Raw genomic sequence first — 12012 nt, 5'->3', positions numbered from 1 at the left:
TCCGGCCTATCACCCTCACCTTAACCTCCTTCCATCTATCACATTTCCAACACCCTCCCCCAACTCCCTCCTCCATACCTTTTATCTTAGCCTGCTTGGCACAATTTCCTCATTCCTGAAGAAGGGCTCATGCCCGAAACGTCGATTCTCCTGCTCCTTGGATGCTGCCTGACCTGCTGCGCTTTTCCAGCAACACATTTTCAACTCTGTATCTAGTCATATTTTGTACATCCACCAAAGTAGTTAAAGTGAATGTATTGTTGTACATCTTGTATATATTTATCAGAACAAGTTCCATATTCTTCAAAGGGGAAAAAAAACATTTTGTAATTATGGAAAGGTATCTTTAAGGCAGCTAGATTGCATCATGACATGTGATACTGCAGTAAACAATTTCCTATCTTACTCTGTTCATTCAGTCTGTTTTCTGTTAGAAGCCAGCCTGTTAATCAATGAGTCAACCAATCAGATTGTGTGTATGACAATAATAAGCTCAATAAGAATGTAACTCAAACTTTTATTTAAGTCAGAGATGTCATATTAGTGGAGGTAGTATGTTAATAAATTTTCAGATATCTGGTTCAACAAGAACCCGGAATTACATAAGCAAACATAGAGAAAACTAACAGCACATCAAATAGCTCTTAACAATTGTGTCTAATTCATTAAGGGCACAAATATAATTTGAATGAGCACTTTGAGAATATCCTCAATCAAGACTCACTCCTCAACGTAAGTGACCTTCACTTCATTCCACAGCATTCTGCCATCATCTCAGCACAACTCCTGCTTGACATGAGGTTGAGAAGCTGGGATTATTTGAGGACACTGTCCAGATGGAATTCCATCAATATACTAAATATGGAAGAGAAGTACTCTCTCAGCTTCCTCGTTTGGAAGGAGAGCAAGCTGGGAATTGCTGATATGCTTTAAAAGTGACCTCATTCAGGATGTGAGACAAGACCATTGTGAGACAGGACAATACCCTTCCATATTTATTGCAATCACAGATAAGGTCAATGCAATAAATATGAATTCAATCACCTACTCCCAATGGGAGAAAAATCCTCCTGTATCCACAGCACAGATTGCATTGCAGTCATTGCAACAGGGAAATAGAATGCTGATACCTTTAATATGCAATACAGAAGGGTTTTTTTTTTGCCTTAACTGGAATATGAGTATTTGAACGGTTGCATAGCCTCTTCCCAGTGAATCTTGACTATGTATTGTTGAGGACTATGCCTCTCATAATACATCTATTTCTCTCCGCTCATGTTGCTACAAACTGCAAAACTTCTTCAATAAAAGAAGTATCCCTGTCTGCTACCTTGGAATTGTCAGTCTGTGTTTCAATTTTAACAAAATCTCACCTAAGCTCCTCTCCAAACCCCACACTGAGAGAGCTGCATAGGGTGTCATTAGAATTTTAAAGTGCTGTATCCACATTTTGAAGGCATTTATTCAAAAATTGCACTCCCCTCTTCCCTCTGTAAGCTGGGAAAAGAGTGCTGACTGTGAAAGATTTTGTGTCTAACAAGATGATAGTGTATAATCTACAGAGGTTTCCTCCTGTCTATAAAAAGTGTTCTTTCGCATGGATTGCGTACCAAGTGGTGCATTAATAACAAGAGCATTTATATGCCTACATTAACATCAAAATCAAACATATATCAGCTTCTCGTTATATATGTGTAGCAAGCCAAATTGTGCAAAGGTATTTTATCCAAATATCTGCCTGTAAGTAGAAAAAGTCTGTGTACAGAATAGTTTGCAAATTAATCCATGATACTTTTGCTACTTTGTTTGAAAGGTAAATTTTGTAACTTAGTATTTTCTTAAAAATTGATGTAAAGTCCCACTCTTTTTAACAAAATAATAAAATTAAATGTTTTTGAGCAAGACTATCTTTTTGTCCCTTTACCACTTTGATTTAAAGTCATACAGCATGGAAACAGATCCTTCGGTCCAACTCAGCCTTGCCATCCAGGTTTCCCAAACTAAACTTCTCCCATTTGCCTGCATTGGGTCCATATCCCTCTAAACCTTACCTGTTCATATACCTGTTCAAATGTCTTTTAAATCTTATATCTGTACTGCATCTACCACTTCCTCTGGCCATTCATTCCACATCCAAACTACCCTCCGTGTGAAAAGGTTGCCCCTTCTGGTCCCTTTTAAATCTTTCTGCTCTCACCTTAAAATTATGCCCCCTCCTTATAACTCAAACCCTTCAGTCCTGATAACATAGTTGCAAATATTTCTTTTCTGCACCCTCTCCAATTGAATAATATCCTTCATGTCGCAGGGTGACCAGAATTGTTCACAATACTCCAAAAGTGGCCTTACCAATGTCCTGCACAGCCACAACATGATGTCCCAACTCCTTTACTCCGTGCTCTGACCAATGAAGGAAAACATGCCAATTGCCTCCTTCACCACCCTGTTTACCTGTGTGGCCCATAAGTTGTGATTAAAAAGACCGTCAAACTGACTGAGTGACCTAAAACCAAAAAAATACTGGTGATCACAATGGGTCAGGCAGCATCTATGGAGAGAAAACAAGTTAACGCTTTGAGTTCAGATGATTCTTCATCACCAGTGTGGAGGGGGCTGCATTTATGCAATAGGAGAGATTGGGTTGGAGGTTGGTGGCGGGGTGCCATGCTGAGCTACAACGCTTTGTAGCCTGTGGTTTTGTTCCTGCACCATTCTTTGGTTCTGCAAACCAAACCCAGGAGATAGTCCCACCCAATTTCTTACTTTTATTGCAGAGCGATGGGGTCCCCAAAATCAGTGCAGAGGCTGCCAGATAACATGTGGGGACTGGGCCAAAGGCACCAGCACTGGATCAAGTTTTTTTTTAAGGAAAACATGATCAAGTCCAAAACAGCCACCCGCTTTCACACCACCCACACATCCATCCCATCCTTGCCAATTCATGCCCTTCCTCCCATTCCCATAACCCCTGTTTTCCCATGTGTTTCTACTATTTGGTTTTAAGCTCTGGACTAGGTCCAGCTCACAGATAGTTACATTTTGACACAATAGCAGTATTGACTTCCAATTCTGGGAGTTGCAGCTGTGCTCCGGCTTCGTGCTGTATAACCGGGAAGAAAATTCAAGGAAGTGCTGTTTGTGACTCATTCTGCAGAATTTGTATATCGCTTTGCACATCGGCATTCTGCAGTCAATTTCTGTTTAAGTAATTCTTGTTTTTTAATTCTTCCTGCCAAATTTTGAAAGCTTAAAGTTTTCCAATGTTTGCCAGCATTTTGCTGACTTAACATGTCCAAGTTAATCTGCAACCTCCTTATGTCCTCTTCACAACATACATTTCTACTTGTCTTTGTATCATCCACAAATTTAGTGACCATGCCTTCACCTCCATCACCTGGTGTATTTTAAGTCAACCTGTCCAGTTATAACACAGTTGTGGACCAGAATGACTGGGTTCAAGTCCCACCTGCTTCAGAAGTAGTGACACAGATATTTTCTGATGAGCCTGTTTAGAGATAGAACATAGAACAATACAGCGCAGAACAGGCTCTTCAGCCCTCAGTGTTGCGCCGACCTGTGAACTATTCTCAGCGAGCCCCTCTACACTATCCCATCGTTATCCATGTGCTTATCCAAGGACTGTTTAAATACCCCTAATGCGGCTGAGTTAACTACATTGGCAGGTGGGGCATTCCACGTCCTTACCACTCTCTGAGTAAAGAACCTGTCTTTGACATCTGTCTTAAATCTATCATCCCTCAATTTGTAGTTATGACCCTCGTACGAGCTGACATCATCATCCTATTACACACCTCTGAACCAAGTTGGACTTGAATCATGGCCTCCTGGCTCAGAGATCAGAGCATCACCTAAGGTATTAATATAAATTGTAAAAAGCTGTCTATCATATAAGATGTAGGTAGTGTAAGAGCACACATGTTTAAAGAGGTCAAGTGAAACACCGAACAAACATTCTATTATAGCACAGAAAGCATGGATTTAGCAAAAGTTAAATACAAATGAAAGTCAGCATCTGCAGTTGTATTAATTTGAAATGGTTTCTGTTGAAAATGAGCCTGGCTGTGGGACACTGATCATTATATTTCAGATTCAGCTTTGTTCAGAGAGACACTATGTTGTTGAGAAGATGTTTAGCTTCAAATTTTTAAATTTTCCAATGTTTATTTCTTGGTTGCATGTTTTTCACTAACTATTTCTTGCCCATTGTTTTCTTCACCTCTCTTCTCACTTTCTTTTGGGTTTACTTCTTGGTGGTTTAGAAGGAGCCATAATAGGTGGTCTGTCGCTTTGTCTACACCAGTAGGCTTTTATCCAATTTCCTTCTGGAATCGGATCTTTTTTACGTCAATCCTGCTGCCAGCCAATACTTTCATCACAGCTAGGAATATCCCCTTGTGATCACTGCAACCCCTCACAAGCTTTCTGCTAATTCACACCCTAGTCCAAAGCTGCAAGAGTTAATGCTGCCATCTAAACATGCGCATTTGGCAGCCACCTTGATGATCATGGCACATTTTAAAAAGCTAAGCACAGCACAGACCTCAGTGGGACTTCACTTGCCAAATCCTGCCAATCACAAAAAAAAAGAACATTTATGTAAACTCTGTATTCTGCCAGCCATCCAATCTTCTATCCATGCAAACATGAGAGATGTGGAGAGATTGCTTCTTTCAAAGGGTCAGAAATCTGTGGAATTCACTATCCCAGAGTGCAGTGGATTCTGGGGTACTGAGCAAATTTGCAGAGGAGGTTACTAATTAAAAATCTGTAAATGGGATGAAGGGTTACGGACAGTGGGAGGAAAGTGGAGTTGAAGCCGACATCAGATCAGCACGATCATCTGATTCCAATTCAAGATGGCAAAAAACACTTCTCACTGTATTTTTATATATGTGTAACAGTAAATTTAAATCTAACCTATGTCTGTCAAATAATAGTGCAGGATCGGAAGGCTGAATTGTCCACTCTTACTCTTGGTTCTGATGTTACCTCTACACCCATGAGCTCCTGTTTTGTGCTATAACCTTTTATTTGGCATCTTGTCAAATGCCTTCTGAAAATCCCAGTACAATACTTCCACAGGCAGTCCTTTCTTCACTGTGCATGTTACTCCTTCAAAGAATTCCAAGAAATTGGTTAAATTTGATTCTCTTTTCACAATCCTGCTGCTTCCTCCTGATCACATTGCATTTATCTAAGTGCCCTGTTATGACCCCCACATGACTGGCCTATAGTTTCCTGCCATCTGCCTCCTTCACTTTTTAAATAGCAGATTTATATTTGCTGCTTTCTCGTTTAATGGAACCTTAATCTCTCAAATTTGAGGAAATTGACAGCAACTTGTCTACTACTACCCATCTGTGTGCAAGAAGTGAGAACCTCAAAAACCTTATTGGACAAATGCTAAAACTGAGTATCCTGCATTTCTGCTGTCTGAATCCTCTTAGCTGCATCATTCACTGTCTGATCCTGGTTTAACTGACCACTGACAAAGTCAGAGATCTCTTTTCAGGGATCACCTTCTGGTACAAAATGTCCAGCTCATAAACTCTGAACCAAAGCTGCTGTTATGGAAGAAAGTGCACTTGCCTGGGTGTGTGCAACTCTACCAACACTCAAGCTTCTTGAAATCCAGGACAAAATAACATTTGATTAGCATTTAGCACCTTCATTCTTTTTATCATTGCACCATTGCAGGAATATGCACTCTCAACTGCCTGCATTATTGCAACTTAAAAACACTTCCTTGACAGCACGTCCAAACCTGTGGGCTCTATTATCTACAATGAAAACAACCAACTGCCATCCCCTACAACTACATCCCCTTCCACCCTAAGTCAAATACCATCTTGAATTTGAACTACATCATCTTTTTCTCACTATTGCTTGGTATAATCTTCCCCTGTAACATCATTGTTGGTATGCCAACCCCACAAGGACTGCAATTCGAGATGACTAGAAAATGCTGGCTTAGCCAGTGACATCTATATCCCATTGATGGAAAAAAATCTGCCATACCCCAGCAATTATTATTCTTTAGCATTCATGTAACTCCGTCACGGTGGTGATAATGAACCATCGTTGGCAATGTACATTACTATTCCCTACCTAAAGTGTAATAGAATACACCTAAAGATTGTTACAGTGGTGTCTGGAACACCTTCAGAGAATCATAGAATCCCTACAGTGCAGAAAGAGGCCATTCAGCCCATCAAGTCTGCACTGCCCCTCTAAAGAGCATCCCAGAGCCACTTTAACCCCCCCCACCCCCCCGCTCCAGAGCACCTGGCAGAAACCCGTGCAGACACAGACATGGAGAATATGCAAACTCCACACAGACATAGACACCCAAGGCGGATATTGAATTTGGGTCCCTGGTACTGTGAGGCAGCAGTGCTAACTACTGGCCCACCATGCATGATGTGTGTAATTTCCATAAGCTATGAGTTTGTCTTTGATTCTGGCAGGCTGTTGCTTGACTAGTCTGCAGGACTACTTCCCAATTTTAACACAGTCCTCTAAATGTTAACGAGGACAACATAGCAGAGTCAATAACGCATGGTGTGCCTTTGCCATTTTCTCTGCATGGGTTGATGCTGCTAATTTGTTGCCAGAACTGAGAATTAAAGAGTATCTTCTTGTATAGGTTGCTTGATCTGAACAAGATGCTTGTCTTTCACATCTCTCACATGGATTAATGTCTTGCAGGGTATGCTGATTCTTGTTGAATGTATCAGGATTCAAATTCTGAGTGAACATCATAAAGTTAAAATGCGTAAATCATAAACATCATTGCACAAACTAAAAGTACATTACTGCAACCGTGTGCTTTATGGCACCCGCACTGCTGCTAATTTTTCAACTGCAACCAGTTTCACAAGTTTAGACCACATTGGACATGGGTCAGAAATACAACTGTCTGTGTGGAGTTTGCACATTCTCCCAGTATCTGCGTGGGTTTCCTCTGGGTGTTCCGGTTTCCTCCCACAATCTAAAGATGTGCAGGTTAGGTGAATTGGCCATGCTAAATTGCCCGTAGTGTTAGGTGTAGGGGATTGGGTCTGGGTGGGTTGCTCTTCGGAGGGTCGGTGTGGACATGTTAGGCTGAAAGGCCTGTTTCCACACTATGTGGAATCTAACCTAACCCAGACCAAGTAGGAACAGCCAGATATTTTTCCCTAAAGGATATTGGTGAACGAGGTGAGATTTTATGACAGTGGCTTCATGGTTGTCATTACGGAGATTGCCTAAATAAAGATAATGGAGGCACTTCCCAATTCTCATCATAACACCTTTCATAAAATTATCCCTATTTTTACTTGAAAAGGATAGCACTCACAAATCGAATGAAGTTTCAGGTGAGTAATCAGATTGATGCTGGTATGTAATGACCACACCTTAATCTGGAGGTTACAGCAAGTAAAACAAGTATCTTACTCCAATCTGGAGGGTGCTGCTACAGTCAGGTTTAGAGAAATAAATGAAAAAGTTATGAATAGGTGTACAAATAAATGAAGGGCATGAGGTGCATTTAAAGTAAAATACTTTTATTGTGCTTTTAGTAGGATTTATGGAACAGAAACATGTTATTTGACTCATCCAGTCTGCACAAGTGTTTTTTTTTTCACCTTAAACTTTCTTCCATATTTTCTCATCTAACTCCACCATCATTGCCATCTGTTCCCTTTGTTTTTTTGTATGTTTATTCAGTTTACCCTTAAATGAATCTATACTTTTTGTTTCAACACTTCACTGTTGCGGCAAATTCCACGTTCTCAAGCCTCTGGGTAAAGACTTTCCTCTGAATTCGCCGTTACATCTCTTGTTAACCAACTTGTATTGATCACCCTCTCAGTTGTTTTCTTCACCATAAAGAAAAACACATTCTCAATAAGGAAGATGTCCTGTTTCATGTTCATTATCTTCAGTCACTTGTTTTCATTCATAAATATCTATGGATGGAGCTTTGAAAAATTTCCCAGTGTTGCTTAGGCCTCCCATACAGCACCTTAGGAAACCATGGCTTCATTGCTTCAAGGGCTTCCTCCTTGCATGGGCATTGGAGAAACAAAATTGTGGACGAAGCACTTGTGGACAAAACACCTGTACTTTTTCAATAAATCAGTCAAGTGTGTGTGAAGCCCCTTTTAGTATTGTGGAGCTCTGGAAATTTCCAGACTTTGTTCCTCATGATGTGCCTTAATCCTAAGAGTTGCTCTAGCTTAAAAATGAATAATCCTGTGAAGGCTTTGAAATGTTTATATTCCCGTATCTGTGTCTTCCCTTTAATGGATTTTGATCAGTGTCAAGACTTTCTCTTTGTTCAAGTTCCTCAAGGCTCTTAGTGGGGAAAAGCAAATTTTGTCAGAATATTTGTGGGCGGCATGGTGGCACAGTGGTTAGCACTGCTGCCTCACAGCACCGGAGACCCGGGTTCAATTCCCGTCTCAGGCGACTGACTGTGTGGAGTTTGCACGTTTTCCCCGTGTCTGCATAGGTTTCCTCCGGGTGCTCCGGTTTCCTCCCACAGTCCAAAGATGTGCAGGTCAGGTGAATTGGCCATGCTAAATTGCCCGTAGTGTTAGGTAAGGGGTAAATGTAGGGGTATGGGTGGGTTGCGCTTCCGCGGGTCGGTATGGACTTGTTGGGCCGAAGGGCCTGTTTCCACACTGTAATGTAATGTAATCTAATCTAATAAAATTGAGGAAATAAGAAGAGGAGACCTTGTCCCTGATCAATTTGGTAGTGCGCTGGTATGTACTGCACTAATGCAATATCAAAATTCATATCTGTGATCATATACTTAAAATATCTTGTTTGCCCTCTTCACAGAGCAAGCAGAACCTGCTGGTCAACAGCATGCATTTGAAGGGCGTCAGTCAACAGGCCGCCAACAAGAAACAAGCATCAGGACAAATACATACACACTGCAACAATTGTACAGTGATGTGGATAAGGAAGCACACGTTGAAGGACAGGGTGCTGATGTTGGAGGTAGGGTTTAATAAGTGCAAGGCTGAACCATGTGCTGCAATTCCCTCCTAGGTTGCTATACGCTACTGGGAGTAAAGATTTGCAGGAATCATTAGAGCATATGGACCATGCTGAGTAGTCCATAATAGCTTCAATATATTTCCATGCAGTGGCAGTAGAAAGTGATAGAAGTAAGCAATCAAAGACTGCTTCATCTTGCTAGATAAACATTTTATGGACTGTGATTACAGAGGGAGTCAGTATTATGGTTACCTGTTACCTAGAGATGTTAATGGACATTGTACGAACATGCCCTTCAGTATTAGAGTGTGGTGAGAACATATCAAGTGTAGGTGCCACTTGTGCCTCAATTAGCTTTTCACAATCATGTTGCACTGCATAAAATGCAGTCGTTCTGCTTCAAGTATATTGAAATCATGCACTGCAATAACTCAGCAAGGCTCCTTCAACGTTATCTTTTCAACCTATAATCTGCATTACATAAAAGAACAAGAATAGCAAATGTGCAGGAAAATCTTCAATTGTAACCTCCTCTCCTCCACTCCCCCACAATTCACACAGTATCCAGATTTTTGAATTATATCGTTCCTCCATTACTATCACTTGGATCACATTTAAGTCAGCTACTGAATGTAGGTTGCATATCTGGAATTGGAGAATAATCTCATAAAATGTTGACACTTTAATGATAAGATTATAAAAAGAAACTTTATGCAAAATGCAATGAATTCCTCAATAAAGAATTGAAGCTGAATTGATTCATTTCTTTAGAGAGTAGCTGAATCAATATTATGTTGATGAAAGGAATCCTCAGGAAGGGCAAATACTCCATGAATCTGCCGATTCCTTTGACTTGTGGGATAAAAGGAAAGGTGTATTTGGAAGGGAACCAGGTAATGGTAGAGATGGAGAATGAATACTGTGTTGATGTTATTCTCCTTAAGTATAGGGAGAATTATCTGGCCCTGAGCCTGGCCTAATTAACCCAATACATGAAAATTAGTTGGATTGGTGCACATATGTGTAAGATCTTGTCGAACAGTGGTAGTGTCCCTATCTCTGAGCAAGCAGTCAGAGATTCAAGTCCCACCTGCCCAGACATGTGATATAACATGACTGAACAGATTGATTAAAGATATCTACATGCCTGTCTGATTTTTCCATCCATTGATTTTATTTAAACTCAACTCAAGGCTCCATTATAACAAAATGCCTTAAATTGGGACTCAGCAGTGTACAGATACAACGTGCAAAGCCATCTCCTGTTGCACTGTTTATGTTCATTAGTGGAGGGATTGCCAACTGCACACAATTCATGTGCTTGACTGGCATTTTCTGGCTCTTCTGCTGCTGGTCTGATTATTTCCTTATTTTGGTATAACTTAACAGACAATGAAATATGCCATGAACCCAGGTGATGTTACTGGACATGTCTGATCCCAGAAATGATGCTTAATGGATCATATCTTGTATTTTTAATATTCACAAGATGGTCTTGCTCTGAAGCACAAATACAATAGTATTGACATTTATTACACAAAATTAAAGTAGAATAAATCAAACTATTTACATATAACACACATTTGAAGATTTCAAAACACATGGTAAAAATACAATCCCATTAATCTCAATACCATCCCACGTTAGCACACACAAACCAGAGAGAATACCCTTCTCTATTCCAGATGGGGTTTGTCTTAAACAAACACACAGAATGCTGGAGAAACTCCACAGGCCTGGCTGCATTTATGGAGAGGGAAACAGTGTACATGTTTTAAATCCAGCATGGCTCTTCAGAACTGCCAGATCTGCTGAGTTCCTCCAGCATTCTGTGTTTGTTTCAGATTTCAGCACCTGCAGGATTTTGTTATTATTAGGTTTTGTCTTTCCCGTGGCTTCATTTCCTGGTCATGAGAATTTGACTAAATCTCTTTTATTTGTCATATAACTGAGCCTAGCCTTACTCTCCAGGAAGACTCTCTTTAATACTTCGTTTTTAAATTAAATCAGCATGCGTACAGAAATATTCGCAAGTTAATCATGAAGCCCCTTCAGAGACACCAACCAAATCAATGTATTATTTATTGAAAATCCAAATACTAAAATAAATGATTTTAAATAGATATATAAATCACACACCTTACATGACAAATTCTACAGCTAATGTTACTTCTTTTTATTGTTTCAGCTCAGGCAAACATTCTAGCCAGTCATGCTTTGTTAAGCAAATACATCCAACTGTTACCAGAACAATTCTGAAAGCTAGGATGCAGTGTGCTTATAAATTATGCTGTACAAAAATAACAAATAAAACTAATTACAAGAGAGCAGATCCTCAAGTATTCTAACTAGCTAGATATTCCTCTCATTCTTCTTTTTAACTGCAACCTATTAAGTTATATGATACCAAGAACTGGAACCAGGTATCCATCAAAAAATAAAACACTGCATCCCTCGGAGAGCAACTTTAACTACCTGCATCAGAAAATACAATTTTATTAATTATAGCAAGTTTAAAATTGTCCCATGAGGTATTTGCTTATAATTGCAAAAGTATTTACAGATCTCTACCACTGTTGAAGTCTGCATAGATAAATTTTATAAAATAGTTTTCAAAGTTCATGTGGTGTTGTCCTGATTCTGCCCAATGTGTAATCCTGTTGGTCCTTTTCCCTGAACAGTCTGAACTCTTTACACTAGCCTAAGCATGGCACCATCCAAATTTAGGCTTGTTTGACAGGTAGATTTTTAAACTAAAAATACACCTTTGAGTAGGAACCCAAAGTGATCACATTATTTTCACACATTTGTTTGGTTGCAAACATGCTGCGCATCATTGAGATTTTCTCTTATCTCCTCTCTGGTCTGCTCTCCTATCAATTTGATAAGTACTCAACTCCTAATTGCAGCAGCTGCCTGTTGCCATGTATCTCTTTAGACCAAGAAATTAATTGTGTAAGGTATTTATAGATTTCTTGTTCTAATTTTGGTTTCTGA

General features: G+C 39.9%; 1 protein-coding gene across 5 annotated transcripts in view; it reads left to right on the top strand.

Annotated features, from left to right (window-relative positions):
* Positions 1-12012, top strand: part of LOC122554029 (testican-3-like) — a 544992-nt gene that overhangs the window by 492545 nt on the left and 40435 nt on the right. For all 5 annotated transcript variants that reach the window (XM_043698524.1, XM_043698527.1, XM_043698526.1 and 2 more), the window contains one exon: positions 8854-9015. In XM_043698524.1, coding sequence (XP_043554459.1) covers positions 8854-9015 — 162 coding nt within the window. The remainder of the gene's footprint in view (positions 1-8853; positions 9016-12012) is intronic.

Source organism: Chiloscyllium plagiosum, chromosome 1 (assembly GCF_004010195.1).
Source record: "Chiloscyllium plagiosum isolate BGI_BamShark_2017 chromosome 1, ASM401019v2, whole genome shotgun sequence".
Taxonomy (NCBI): domain Eukaryota; kingdom Metazoa; phylum Chordata; class Chondrichthyes; order Orectolobiformes; family Hemiscylliidae; genus Chiloscyllium; species Chiloscyllium plagiosum.
This window is presented reverse-complemented; position numbering and strand designations above follow the sequence as displayed.